At 38.2% G+C, this 15104-nt stretch overlaps 1 protein-coding gene across 1 annotated transcript in view; it reads right to left on the reverse strand.

Moving 5' to 3' along the window:
- Positions 1–15104, reverse strand: part of mgat4a (alpha-1,3-mannosyl-glycoprotein 4-beta-N-acetylglucosaminyltransferase A) — a 48424-nt gene that overhangs the window by 9613 nt on the left and 23707 nt on the right. The window contains exons 3-8 of the mRNA XM_056755018.1: positions 14727–14894; positions 13465–13605; positions 8257–8390; positions 6127–6173; positions 5745–5858; positions 1743–1818 (exon numbers count right to left, since the gene is read on the reverse strand). Of these exons, the coding sequence (XP_056610996.1) occupies positions 1743–1818; positions 5745–5858; positions 6127–6173; positions 8257–8390; positions 13465–13605; positions 14727–14894 (680 nt within the window). The remainder of the gene's footprint in view (positions 1–1742; positions 1819–5744; positions 5859–6126; positions 6174–8256; positions 8391–13464; positions 13606–14726; positions 14895–15104) is intronic.

The raw sequence follows: 15104 nt of genomic DNA on the forward strand, positions 1-15104 counted from the left end.
GTATCATATGATGATTTATTTAATTACTTCGTATTTTCTCTTGGAGTTGACGGGTCTTCGGTGCGCAACCGTAAAAGCACAGACATACCAGTAACATTACATGCACAGTGGGAAAGTCACTCGAAATGTATAGATGATAGACCACAAATTCGTGCTTTTAAAAGCAGATGTGAATACCGGTCAAAGTGGAGCAAACATTCCTGGATCCTTATAACTAATAACTGAAAATGGAGATGGCTGTATCGCAGGTCTCCACAGAGCTGCAGAATCCATCAATACTTTCTAAAAACAACTCCAAACATCCTAACCAATTACTAACTGTTTTTATGTCTATTAAATAAAGACAGTATTTTGTTTTGTTGATTCTCTTGGTTGCTTGCTTCAGCTTTTATCATCCTAGTAACATGGCCTGGTAGAGGAAAATGTCATGTAATGACAGTGCAAGTCCTGTAACTGTTAAGCATGCAGCTGCGATCCTCTGGCAGGTAGGTAGCTGCTAAATGCCTAAATACATATAAAAATGATAACAGCTAAATTTTAACTGCAGCTAATATTATTATACCACTATTTGCATACTGTTTTAGTTGTGCTTAATATGTTATATGTAATCTGATATTTTACATTAAGTGTCACTTTCCTGCCTTTGAACGTTTATTAATAAACGCTAGTAATGGTTTATTAGTTATTGAAGTCAAGTAGGTCAATTGTCCAGGAGAAAGGGCATCCAGTAGGATAAAATAATGAATATTGGATGCAGATCATAGGGTGCGCCCCATCCAGATTCGGTGTGTGTATCATGGTCAAAGCAAATGTTTTGTAGACATTTTTTGCATTTGAACCCGCTATTATGGCAACCTCTGACTGCACACATTACGCTTGTACCTTTGGGTTCCATAATAAATATTAACTAGCCAGTAAAAACGGCACATTCGTCTCACTTCCAATACGACTGCCATTAACTATAGTGGCTCACCGGAAGTCAAAACACAAACAGCTCAAAAATGGCGGTACCCACATTACGCCAAAACTAAGGTGGTATCCAGTGTCTGTGTGGGGGAAACACAAACTTGTTCCACATATGAAACTAGATGAACAGGTCTGTGCCCCCCAGCATTTCCTGATAGCTTTTTCACCGGAGGGGAATATACGCAGTGTTATGTTGAGTATTATAAAAACATGAAACAAGTTGAACAGGTCTGTGCGCCCCTGCATGTTAGCTTGTCCACAGAGGGGAATATACACGGTGTTATGTTAAGTGTTATAATCTGGTGGGACCGTTTACTATCTCTCCTGACTGAAGAATCCCTCTTGGAAGATTGATCACTTAAAGCTTTTTTAACATTTCTTCCTTTAAACCCCTCTGGTCTGCTGATTAATCCCACTGATTAAACCAAACTGAGAATGGGCTGAATGTTTGTCCTCGGTAAACAACAGCATGACACACATGCTGTCAATAGACATTGGGTTTAAAATAAGACAGGATGTTTTTTTTAAAGAGGGCAAACTATACGTATATCGTATATGTGACGGGAGTTGGATTTTTAAAAAAAGTCTAAGCACTAACTCGGTTTCTAACAAAACATTAATCTGGGTACGCCTGTCAGTGCCAAGATTTGGAGGTGGGACTGTTTATTTGTTAACCAATGGAGAATGGCAGAGGACTGCTTGAAAACGGTTGTTACTTTTGCAATTCCAATGATGCGTCGACACATTTTCAACGTAACATTTGTGAATTTGGTTACCTGGACATAAAAGATCCCCTTGTTGACGGCATACATCATTAGAAAGGAATAGTCCAAGTTCTGCTTGGTACGCCATCTGTAAAACAAATAATACAAAAAGATGACATCACAAAATTTGGAAAATAAATCAACATGAATGTTGAAGTTCATCTGTTGGTGACACTAGAACTGCCCCTCAACCTTGGGACAGTGTACAGGCAGGAGCTTACATGCTTTCAGGTCAAACATTGATTCAAAAACATTTGTCATAGGTACTACTCGGAAAGTCCCAAAAGGTCCTCCACTGTCCTCCACCAGTCGATACTTCCTTTTAAGAATTTTACATGTGTTTTTACAGTTTGGTAAATTAGACCCAAGAGCATATAAAGAGTTTAGCAGTGGTGTCGTCTCAGTCCCGACTGTCCTTAAGTACAATAATATCACAGTGAAATTGTGTGTATATTTCAAAACTACAAAAAACTCACATAATCTCCATTTGCATGTCTTAATCCATGTGCTGTTCTCTTTTGAAAACTTTCAGCTGAAAGATGCCACATTTCACTAAAAAGATACCCGGACTTTCAATAAGGTTTTCTTATATGTATAGATGGAAGGATTCAAGGACAAAATGTTGAAAACCACTTATCTACAGGACAGCTGTGTATGTTGGGTGTGACTGACAGAAAATAAAGCCTTACACAGAACTCTAAGGCCAAAATAAGGAATGAGTGTTAATGCAAACAAAGATTCATCACATAAACACAAAACTGGGCTATAAGTGGGAGGAAAATACGGTAAACCATTCCTGTCCTCAGGAGACAATTAGCTCCATTTATCTCTATCAACACACACACCCAATAAAAGTCTTGTTATTCATTCGACCCCTGCAGTGAGGGGTCCACAGAACAGAGTTTGAAATATTCAAAAAGGACAAAGAACTTTAACTGGGAGGGGCATCAAAGCTGCTTGTTTTTTTTTTTATCAAACAGACTTTGATGAAGAAGAAGCACAGGTTTGGCAAAGCATACTAAAATCCCACATGCTGTAAGTTACACCTTACACATCTACGCTGCAGATGCGGAAGTTAAGATTGTTTCGCTGGGCAGAATTAGAGTCCCTTTAAGGCAAACAATATTGGAAAAAGCCCCCGACCGAGTCTAAAATTAATACCCACCGAGTGCCAAATGAGAGTAAAAATTAGTTTTGGCTAATGAAACCGAATAGCTCACCAGTGGCCAGAGGACAGAATTTTCAGCAATATTACCCCTACCTCAGATTGAATAAAAATAAAAGACCCACGGAAAACACCAGGCAAGGTTGGGGCATCTTTTAACAACTTTTACATCACTGAAAATTTTTTTGGGACAAACTTAACATTAAAATCCATAAATGAAATTTCGATGAACAATCAAGCACATTCTTTCTTTGACAGGTGCTGTTTCACAGAGCATTGACCTCATCATATAAGATGCTGCAAGGTGATGGGATATTACCTGCATTATACTATGCACATATATATTGTCATACGTAAAAATTAGTGGTGGGCATAATTTTTTTTTTTTAATATAGATTAATTTTAGAATTAATCTAGATTAAAATGGCTCATTTGAACTCTGTCGAAGGCATTCAGAATATGTGTACTACCCAAATAATGACTAAAAGTAAGTCTTTGAGAACGGGTGTCTCAAGCCAGTTGGCGCTTTAGACCAGGGGCTCATCTCCTGTTTCCAAAATGCATCACAAACTGCTTGAGAAAGCTGTTCTACTATGATAATTGGTGATGAAAATAAATTATGTTCAATAAGATGTACTTGTGTTTACTTCCGCATTAGCTAAGGGATGCTTTGCGTTTAAGTGGTACTTGAGACTGGAAGAGCTCCTACAATACATTTACATTTAGTCATTTAGCAGACGCTTTTATCCAAAGTGACTTACAAAGAGTTAGGGAGCAACAAGCGATATGTCATACAGGAGCCATAATACATTAGGTGCCAATACAAATTTACTGGTTTCAACTAAACCTAGACCACTACTTGTAAGGTGCAAACAACCTTAGTCTTGTCGATGTTTCCATTGGGAAGCTTCTTAAAAATTAATTTTCGCTGAAGCAAACCCGCCGGCTTCTAAACTGCATCCATGTTAGCACGTCACGTTTGATGTGGTAATTTCACAGTAACGTTATGTTGTGTTCAGACCAAACGCGAATGGCGCGTCAAGCGCGAGTGATTTACATGTTAAGTCAATGCAAAGACGCGAAAGACCTACTTGCGGCAAGAAATCGCGCGAATGAAGCCCTGGTTATGAGATGAGGCGGTGCGAATGACGCGAATCACGCGAGTTGAAAAATCTTGTTCTTTCCCGGTACAGTGCAATTCAGCTAGGTATACATCCGCGCTAAAATATCAAGGTGAAAGTCATCATAGCTTGCGTAGTATAGACCCAGCTCCCAACCCAAGTTTGAGAATAGATTAACGGCGAATTTTTTTTTATCGCGCGATAAGAGTCTCACATTAACGCAGCGCGTTAACGCCGTTAACGGCCCACCACAAGTAAAAATATATTTTTATTTGTAGTTGTGATTGGAAGGTGTCAGCTTTTTTCTATCTTGGCAACATGCATGTACTATATTGTACTGTATATGCCAAAAATGTGTAAAAAGACAATATCAGAAAAAATGAATCAATGTATTTAAAAATGCATATGCTATTCTAAAGTAAAAAACAACAACAGAAAATCACAATTCATGGTTAAATTAAAGATAAAACTTCCTTTCCTACAAGCCCGTAATGAGTAACTGTGAATTCAAGCATTCATTCATTTTTTAATCAGGGGGCTGCTTCCTCCATCTTATAATGTCTCTGACAGAATCCCGCTTCTGATAATGAAAGAGACTGAAAATATGTAAAAGAGGGAAAAGAAAGAGCTACCCAGAGTGATTGAGATTAAATTGAGACAGCTGTGGATGAAAGATTTAGAGGGAGCCGGAGATGAGAAGAGGAGTCTTTTTAGGGCAGACGACATGAATCATCATCATCGAGCATGCGCAAGAGAGAAAGAGAGAGAGAGCGAGAGAGATAGAGAGAGATGAGGGGGGTGTAGAGTAAGAGTAGTTGTCTCTGTTTGACTTTGAGCTAGCTGAGAAGTAAGGAATAAAGGTCACCGCTGTCTTTTGCTCAAGCCACTTCCTGTCTATCACTACCCCTCCTCTGGCTGTTTTTCTCTCTCTGTCTAATCATATTATAGGCAGTAAATCAGCTTCGCCTCTGCCACTGAAATATGAGATCTGAGCTGATAAAAAAACCTCACCCTCATAACAGAAACTGTACTATTGACATTTAAATATCACATGCAATCACCAGGACAACAATCTAACCTACAACAATACTGGGACACGCCCAAGTATACATGTTTAAACAAAATAGCAGTCATTATTATGCTGTCAGTTTATATCTCACATAAATTGCAAAACCTTATGAAATATACCTTATGAAATGAGTTTTGCAAAGTGTGCTTATTGGTGTTCGCGCAGCGTAAACCGCCAAAGGCAAATTTTAAATGTACTCCAAAGTAAGATATTTTTTGGTAGATGCTTAAAATCACAGTGTGCCACTTTACAAGTACATTTAATGAACTGTTGAAGTAGGATTGGGCGATTTACATCGCGATTCAGTACATTCAGTAGCATGTACAGCTCGATCTAAAATCACTACGAGATTGAGTCGTTTATAAAGTACATTTGAAAAAGCAACACTCGTCAAACATCATCACTACAAATATACTTTATTATCATGAAAATACCTGAAAAGGTTTGAAGAAGAGCTATAGAATATGACCACTGGCATTTCCTTGAACTAATTGTTCTTCTTCTGTGTCCCATACTCGGAGTTTCTGCGCAAGAGCGCCCTCTGGCTTTCGGATGTGGCGCCATTTAATTGCAAGTCATAATCGCACAATATATTGCCCAGCCCTATGTAGAAGTATGCAGTCCTAGAACAAGGAGAATTTAATTTTTTGCATACTTACTTCACCCTCTCCTTTGAGTCACCAAAAGTCTCTTTCAAGTTGTTGAGGTCTGGATAGTAGCTGACAGGGGGAGATATAACCTCCAACAACCCAGAATTCAGTTCCGTGTAAAACCTAACAAAAAAGAAAACAAAAGCTTAAATGAGCAGTTCAAACTTCACATTTTTATGCATGTTCAAACGTTGATCTTCAAATCCTAGAAACTATTTTTGATTGCTTGGCTCATGTCATGCATTGAGCTTTGTTTTTTTAACTCCTAATCACAGTTGCCGCAAATATTTTGCTAGCGAATTTAGTCGGCTTGACCTCTTATCCGCTGCTTGCAGCTATATTTAAAATATTTTAATAGCTGTTTTTATACTTAAAAAAGGACATCACTTACTCTTTCTCAAGGGCTGCAACCACACTGTTTACGTACTCAATATCTGTCTGTGAGAAAACAAACATGAAAAATAACTGGTCAGTACACACAAACACACTATTTACAGTGCAGTAGGTGCAGTAACTAGGAAGTAAATAAAAGGCAATACCCGAGAGCCTGGCCTTTTTGTTGTCTTTTTTTAACCCTAGGCCAATGTGAGACCAGGCAAAACTACAGCTGACAATTTAGAAAGAAAGGGATATCCTCTCTCACACACACACAAACTAGAGCAACACAAGGCTGTCATTAAAGGTTCTTTAGCTGCACAGTCACAGGGTGTGTTCACTGAACTAAAGTAGTCAACCCTAATGGCTCCAATTGTTCCAGAAAACCACAACACATGATGACAGATCAGACTGGAGAACATCGACAAACATAGCAAACAGACGGCTAACAGAAATTACAGATGATCTCTGGACATGCCAAATAAGAATAACTGAATACATTATGCTATGAGAGCTACTGTTTAGAAATACAACCCTCAGTAATACTTTGATCACTATATACCATGATTAGGGGTGTGACGAGACGCTGATCCCACGAGACGGAACATAGCGGATGCAGTACGTGCGAAATCTATTCATACTACCCCACTCATACTATATAGAACATACTGTTTAACCGGTCGATAGGAAGATTCATTTAAATCAGTAAGTACAGTCATAGTATGCGATTTAGGACATGCAATTCAAGCTTAATAAATATAGGCTGGCATGTGACTTTGATAACTTTAAATCTGATTTGACTGGTTCTTCCACAAAATAAAATCTGGTCATGGGACCTGGAAAGAATCAATGAGATTTATCAATGATCCACAATGTTTAATAAAGTGCTCAGAACTGCTTTTTTATTTTTAGGTGAATTATTCCTTTTAACCAGCCCTTTACATCGACCAGCCCTAATGTAAACACTCTCATCAGTGAGTCACTGTAATGTTTCTTAAGAGTTTTAATCTAGAACGAGAAGATATACGATTTTTAGACTTTTTTAAAGGAATCCTCAATGATGAAAAGTATAGGGGAAAACGGTCTTTTATTTACCTTAAAGACACAAAATGCAAAAAATTAGGCATTATAAAATCAACTTGTACTTAAGGAAACAAATAATTTATATTTTAATGAATTATATTATGCAGTAATAAACAATATGTAAACAATGCTTAATGTTTTGTCACAAACTATTTGCAGTAATTGCACAAAATTTTAAGTGTTTGTGTAGGCAGCGATCATATCACACTGTCAATCCTCCTTCATCCACTGACTGAACCCTCTTAGCCTTTGGAGAAATAGTTAAAACTACATAAACACATCATGTTTTATGCTTACACTGCACATATGTCAGAGATAGATTATCTGTTTTTTTATTTTAAATAACGTAATGTGAACTTGCAATTGCTATACTGAACTTGTGGAACAGTCCGCTGCTGTTCAGCTCTGTGCTCTCAAGATGCTCTGTGCAGTTATTAGCATGTTCTATACAGTAATGAAAACAGGTCGCACCACAACAAAATGAGCACTCACACAAATGCTCCCAAACATATTTTGAGCCCAGCACTCCATCTTGCAAATTTCCTGAGAATATCGTGTTCTCGCGATGTGTGCCACGAGATCACACCCCTAAGTATAATATATTTTTTAGGATTTCAAAACCAATCGAGATCTTCTGCAAATGTACAACACATTTTCCTCAAACAAGTTTCTGAATTTTTATAACTGATAATATGACATGGAGACATAACATATTGCCTCCCACTCTATGTTTGAAAAAATAAGTAAAGCAGCGTGACCGCAGAGACAGTGTGAAAGATGTCTGTGTCTCCAAAACCCCGGTACCACCCACATCCCTCCACAAGCAAACAGCCTAGAAACCCTCTACCTCTGAAATCAGACTTACACACAGCACAGTCATTCAAAAGAAAATACATCTTACAGCAATAACCACTACGGTTAGTAGCCTACATATCCGTGTGAACATGGCTCAGCAACAAACTTATGAAAGTTTATTTGAAATCTTCAGACAGGAAGACAAAACCACAACTACTGTGTCTATTTCTTTGCACGCATACAACACACACCTTAAGAGAATACTCACCTCTCCAACAAACACTATGATGACGCAATCAAGTTTCTCTTCCGCTGAGAGTTTATCGATGAGCGAATGAAGAGTTTCTGACAGGTACGACTTCACTTTCCGCTTCACTGTTGGAATGCCCATCACCATGGAAACTGCGCAGGACATGAAACAAAACTCAAATTTTACCTTGTAAACTCAATTTGCCAACATTTAATACACATATTGCTCCGAAGATGACAAATTACTCTAAATAATTTGAAATAAGTTGATTTAAAGTCAGCCAGAGGAGACAAATGTGTGTCACATGTGTTGACAGAGATCCTGTGGTTCTTGCACCCAGGTCAACAAACCTTGTCGAAGATCACTGTATTCAGAGAGTGCTTTAGCGTCAAATCATTTTTAAATGATACATTTGAAAACAGCGTTCTTGCATTGTAGTGTGGATGAGGAAAATGGAGGGGTTTGGAAACGATGACGCTAAAGAAAGAAATAGCCTATGGGAAAGTCTAGCAGATAATATATAAAGCACCTGAGAGACCCAGATGAAAAAACTAATAGAGGCACATTAAAAAGGCAGTTAATGTGCATTCAATACAAGTCATCTTTCTCCTACGCCACCTCTTCTCTTTCACAGAAGTAACATTTGGCCTTCAGGCGCTTGGTTACAAAAAAACATCAAGAAGACTCTCCCCAGCTGCAGCACGATGCCTGTATGTTCTTCTGGTGTACTTTGAGTTTGAGACGGAGCCACCTAACATGCCTTTAGAATAAAACTATGGTAGATTAATATAGACTTCTTTTGAAACATTACAGTGGCTCACTGACGAGTGTGTTTACGTTAGGGCTGGCTGATGTAAAAAACACTTTTTTGCATTCAAAAATTTACCTAAAAATTAAAATAGTAGATCAGTGCACTTAATTAAACATGGTGGCCCATTGAAAAATCTCATTGGTTCTTTGCAGGTTCCATGACTAGCCCTGCAATCCAATCAGCATACTATCCATCCTAATAGTATTCGAAAGTAGAATTAGTATGTCCCATATCGTAATATGTTGAAAATAGTATTCCAAAGATTCCCGGATGGTCTACTACTTCTGGTAGAAATTCGAAGTGCAGATTGATGCACACTCTAACGGATGATATTACCCACAACTCACCGCAAGTAGGCGGAGTTTTGTGACGCTCCACTCGTTAAAAATATATATATAACTGATGTGTCAAATGAAAGTATACAGTAAACATAACATACGAAATAATGAATGAATAAATACCTTAATGGAAAGAAGAGCTGTATTTTGATGTGCGTGACAATTACTGGCCACTGTTGTCTAGGCAACAACGGCCACTTTCGCTTCCTATGTGCCAGTGGGTGCAATCTCTTTTGAAATGCACTCAAAAGTACCAACTCTTCCAACACAAAAACAGTACCTACTATTGGGGCTAGTATAAGTAGACGAATTGGAACGCAGGGTAGATGTCTTAAAACATTGTGTGGAAGAACCAGCAAACCAGTATAACAAGATATCAACGTCAGAAGCCACCATATATTTATTTAACTTGAATGACCATTTAATTTGTTAAATAAGCTCAAAACATGAATAGTTTTCTCTTTAAAATAGACCATTTGTAGGGCCGGGGAGATATATGGTGTATTTTTTATGCTCAGTTTCTCAATGAATTACAGTTAAATGCCGATACATCCGAAAGCCAGAGGGCGCTCTTGCGCAGAAACTCTGAATATGGGACATAGAAGAAGAAGGACTTACAAACGTGGACTTCATTCACTATTCCCTTCAATAGTTCACCAATAAAGTCCACTTTAAGGAGCAGGAGAAAACACGCAAGTAAATTAAGTACCTAACTTTCGGCCATTAAAACAATACGTTCTACATAGTATGTAGGTAATGAATACAATTAGGACATACTGCGTCTGCCATGTTTTATGGTCATGTGACCCATATGGTCTTTGACCTATGATGTACCAACAAGAATCTATACGTGAGCATTGATAAAAACATAATTTAGTCACGAGAAATTCATTTATTGGCGCTTACATTAAAAAGGGATGTCGTCCGCCTTTAAGTTTTCCGCTATATTTATTTGACTTACTTTAGAATTTTGCCCAATAGATCAACTAGATCTATGTCCAGTAGATCCACACTCACGAATCTTGGCGGAAGCAGCGGACCATAGGGATATTTCTCGCCTACTGTTTTTTGCATACTGAGGTTTCCGACATACTATATAGTATGGAAGTATGCAATTTTGGACGCAGCCCGATAGTGTACATCGGTTGTACACTCGTTATTATGATGCATCATGGGATTGAATGAGTGCCCTCAATAATGTCCAAAAGTGATGCACGGATTGCAGTTATATCGGCTGGCGCAGAGGATAATCCGGAGGTCGGGCGGGTGAGGTACTGAAAAAGAAAATTCTGATGAATTGTGGATGGATAAGATCAGTCATTAATTATGCAAATATAAATTGCATTCTCTAAAATATGAACGTGTTTTAAATTCATTTTCATCAGGCACACAGGCACTAAATCGCAAAGTCTCAGTTTAAAAAAACGTGCATCGCGAGGATGGGACAGGGGTCCATTCTTAAAGAAATTGAGGCGAAACAGATCCGAGAGAATTATGTTTTGTGTGTCTGTGTTGCAATTACAGAAACAGCGATAATTTAATTAAAGTCTGAAGGGAGTAATAAAGTGTGTCTTTTATTAAAAAATGTAGGCATATCTTTAAAATGTAATAAATAAAAGTCTATTTAACAGCAGCCTAAAATCAGCATACCATTTTTCAGAGATGCGCAAATTAGCTATAACGTCACAGAAGCGGCTGTTAAAAACGAATGAACAACTGACAACATGCTTAAAAACAAAGAATTAGAATTGGAATGAATAATATGATTTTTGGGTGTGGATATCTAGATCAGAGAAAATTATAGGTGCGGATGGGTGGTGGGTGGATGATTTGTTTGAAGCAGCTGATTTGGGGGACAGTTCAGCTGATCCGTGCATCTCTAATATCCACTATGAATTCGGACACCACTAAAAATGGAAGTCCACTCAAATAGTGCACTATATTAGGGTATAGGGATCTATTTCGGACATGCACGCATTTCAAATGCACGTAAAAATGTTCAATCACATAGTGAGAAGTACACGAGAAGTACCTCCTACTGATCAAAGAGCCGTAGTTCACAGAAAAGCTGTGCAAGAAACCCAGAATCAAGGCCTTTGCGATTCAGAATCGATTCTAGACAGGCATAATAAGTAGGGGTGTAAATTGGAAAGTTCATCAAGATACGATGCCATATCGATATTCTCTGACAGCGATTCGATATTTGCCGATACCTCGGAAATGTTTGCGATTCGATTTGATCAGATTAATTCAATAGATATTTTTTAATTACTTGATTAGTTTACACATGCAGTTACATTTTTTATTAACTCGCAAATGAAACAAAAATATTTAATATGAACGTATAATTGAACTACACACACGCACATTACAATCATTACAATATTGCTTACTTTATATTCCTAGGGGCTCAGTAGGGGCTCTCACATTCAACCCTGTACTGCAGAATATTTTCATTTTCTAATGTCAGCTTTATTTTAATATTTCTCTCTGACTGGTGAGCGTGGGATATGGTGCACAGTCTCAAGGGTCCGGACAGAAGAAGATGTCCCATTTACAGATCTAAAAATAGCCTCTCCTTAGCCACTATCTCATTGAGAGAGGGACCGCATACACGGTCACGAGCCAGAGTCAACGGCAGTCTTTGAAAGAGCATGGTGATGTTTCTGTAAGCCAACGGGGGAGGTCCATCTAAGAGTCAGGGAGGGGACAGGCGTAGAGCTCGGATGGCCCTGTGGTGTTCCCAAAACAACACGCTCTCTATGTTTTTCCCATATACTCGAAAAACAACCTCCTTATGTGTCCGAGGTCGGTCACATGAGTTTTTTTTTACATTCTCTAACGTCATTATTGTCATCTAAGAATATTGTTTATAAACCGCAGACTGTCCTGGCATAGGATGTCGCTTGTAATGAAGCCGTTTAGTTGTAAACTCAACTGTCGTTAACCCACATACAGAATAGTGCGGTACAAATGAGAACAAAACACAGCTCACGACAAAAGAGCACGACACCTCCAGGGTGTCGACAAGCAATATCACTGGAACGGTGAATGTTTAACCACTAAAACCACTACCAGCTTCCAAAATTTCATGTTTTTTGTACACCTTTATCTTAAATATTTGGTTATATGCTCGCAATCAAAACCACCATAATTAGCTAAATCAGATTAAATTAAATTATATACTACATTTCTTCCATTTCCATGTCTCATAACCCTCATGGTACATACGTATTTGAAACCTTTTAAACCACTATGATTCAACTGGTGGGTCAAAATCTAAAAACCTGTTGTAGGTTTGGTCATGCAGTATACCAATGGAGCAATGCTATAAATGCATATATCTATAGGAAGCAAAAACAGTTGAGAACCACCCAATGTAAGCCAAGCCTGCAGAATAAATCATGTTTCAAAAAAACAAGAAAGTGTCCTGTCTGTAACCCTGTCTGAACTTAGGAGGGCTTGATTCCTCTAATGAGAATATGATAGGCCTGCTGTGGGTGGGATGGAGGACAAAAGTTCCCCAGAGCTAAACTCAGGGCCACTGGCAAAAGTTTTAGCTCTGACTAACTGACCAGGCCTGGGAAAGCCCACGTGTAACAGAAAACGACAGACAAGGACATAGTAGACGGGTCACCCCCACTGTTTGGGTGAAAAACAAACATTACATGAGATATATAATGCTTCACAAGGCCACAGCTGCAGCACGGTTATATTTTAATTATTCATCACTGATGGTTTGATCAGTTTCAAAGGGCGTCCAATCCTCAACACTGATTTAAGTAGAATAATGCTGGGTTGTGATTATAAAAATATCCCGCCTTATAAAGCTTATCCTGCACACCTTAAGCCACTCAGACAGGTGGCCAGTTTATCAAGACAAGACAATATAATCAAAAGGGATAAATAACCTTTCATTTGCTGCTTTCATTTGAATCACTGGATTATCCAAAAATTTGCCATATTCAAAGAAAATTTCCTACTACAAGTATTAAAGTGAAACGTAGGAATTCATACAAATGAATCTCTTCTTTGCATCATTTGCAATGCAAATGATTTACAGGGTGTTTCGCTCACCTCCAGTACGCCCCTGGCCCGCCTGTACAGCGGGATGCAGGCTTCCTTCATTGTTGAGCAGGTGAGGCAGATGATGGAAAATATTTGGCACCTGGAGGGGCTTCCTATGAGCCAACTCCTTCAATAACTTCTGTGTCTCATCTGTAAGAAAGCACAGCAACTAAGCATTATCACTGGTCCCAAATCATTGATATTTTGTGTGACGTAATGACTGATGTAACACGTTCAGAAATTTAGGATCAATAAAAAGTATTATTTTGTGCCACATAAAGATCATTTTCCAATCCTAATAATATTCATATATACAATCAGTAGAATGCAATACTTTACTTTTTGAGCCGCAGTACTTGGAAGGTGTTATAAATTCTGTATGGTGTCTAAAAAAAGAACGACTGCATTAAGTCTAAGACTGCTGTGTTTTAATTATCAAGTACTTGCTGCTTGGCATTGGTGTCAATGTCTTTTTATCTCAAGATATTTTTGTCACTTGGATTTTAACTATGAAAACAAAAATATTTTCATGACAACTTTATAGTATGAGGGCTGGCACCAGTTCCTTTCCTATAGAAAAATATATTTTGTTTTAATGAATAAAGTCAAAGAACCACATTTTGGTGAATAATTTTGCCTTTTAATAGATGAAGAACCAATTTTGCAGACGGACAGCATACGAATGTTTAATAAAGAGATCTTTGAAAAAAGGCAATGTGTGAAATAGAATGTTGGAGAGCGATGTCTCCCAATGCAATATGAATTTATCGGCAATGCTAAGATCCTCAACACAAAGTGGTTGTAATAGTCAAGGTGTGACATGTTCTGTTCTGACGAGGGGGGAATCTGCATAATTCTGTGATAATGGATTTCAAACTGTGTTTTTGAAGGGATCCTGTCTTCATTAACTCACCCTCAAATTGTCCTATTTCTGCATAAATTAGCAAAGTAGGATTTTTTTTCTCAGTTGAACACGAAATTAGATATTTTGAAGAATTGAGAAAAACAAACATTATGCAAATATCTTTCTTTGTTTCAACTGAACAAGACATACAGGTTGTACAGGTTAGGATCAACGTGGGGGGGTTGGAGAGTATCCCTTTAAATAAGAAAAACTGATTGTTCAATTTCACTAAATTCTGTAAGCATAGATTTTGTAATAAAAAAATATTAAGCAGCCAATCGAAGAATTCACCTGCGCTCACTGATTTTGGTTTAACAAAAGAAAAGATGTCACACCAGTGTAAATGTATAAAGAAGCATCCAATAACCTGAGAAGTTGGAGAGAGCATCTTTGCTGCCGTTGGTCTCTGCGATGGCACGTCTGAACTGTTCGAGGATGTTGTTGAGCTCAGATGAGCGCTGGAGGGTTCGGTGTTCAGCCACACGGAGTCGCTCCCTCAGGGCATGAAACTCCCTCTGGTAAGCTACCAACTTTTCTACATCGATGAGATGAGACAGAATGTTAGGTGTGACTTTGCTCAAGAAAAACTTTCAACATGACAACAACACATTCTTCCCCAAACAAAAGTCATAGATTGAGTCAATAATTGTGTTTTGATGTTTTTTAAATTGATGTATATCTGTGTAGATCACATCGAGAGTTTCTGAGAGTTAAGGGTCCCCTTGAATGGAATTCGTAATGTTGC

This window comes from Triplophysa dalaica, chromosome 8 (genome assembly GCF_015846415.1).
Source record: "Triplophysa dalaica isolate WHDGS20190420 chromosome 8, ASM1584641v1, whole genome shotgun sequence".
In the NCBI taxonomy this organism is placed as follows: Eukaryota; Metazoa; Chordata; class Actinopteri; order Cypriniformes; family Nemacheilidae; genus Triplophysa; species Triplophysa dalaica.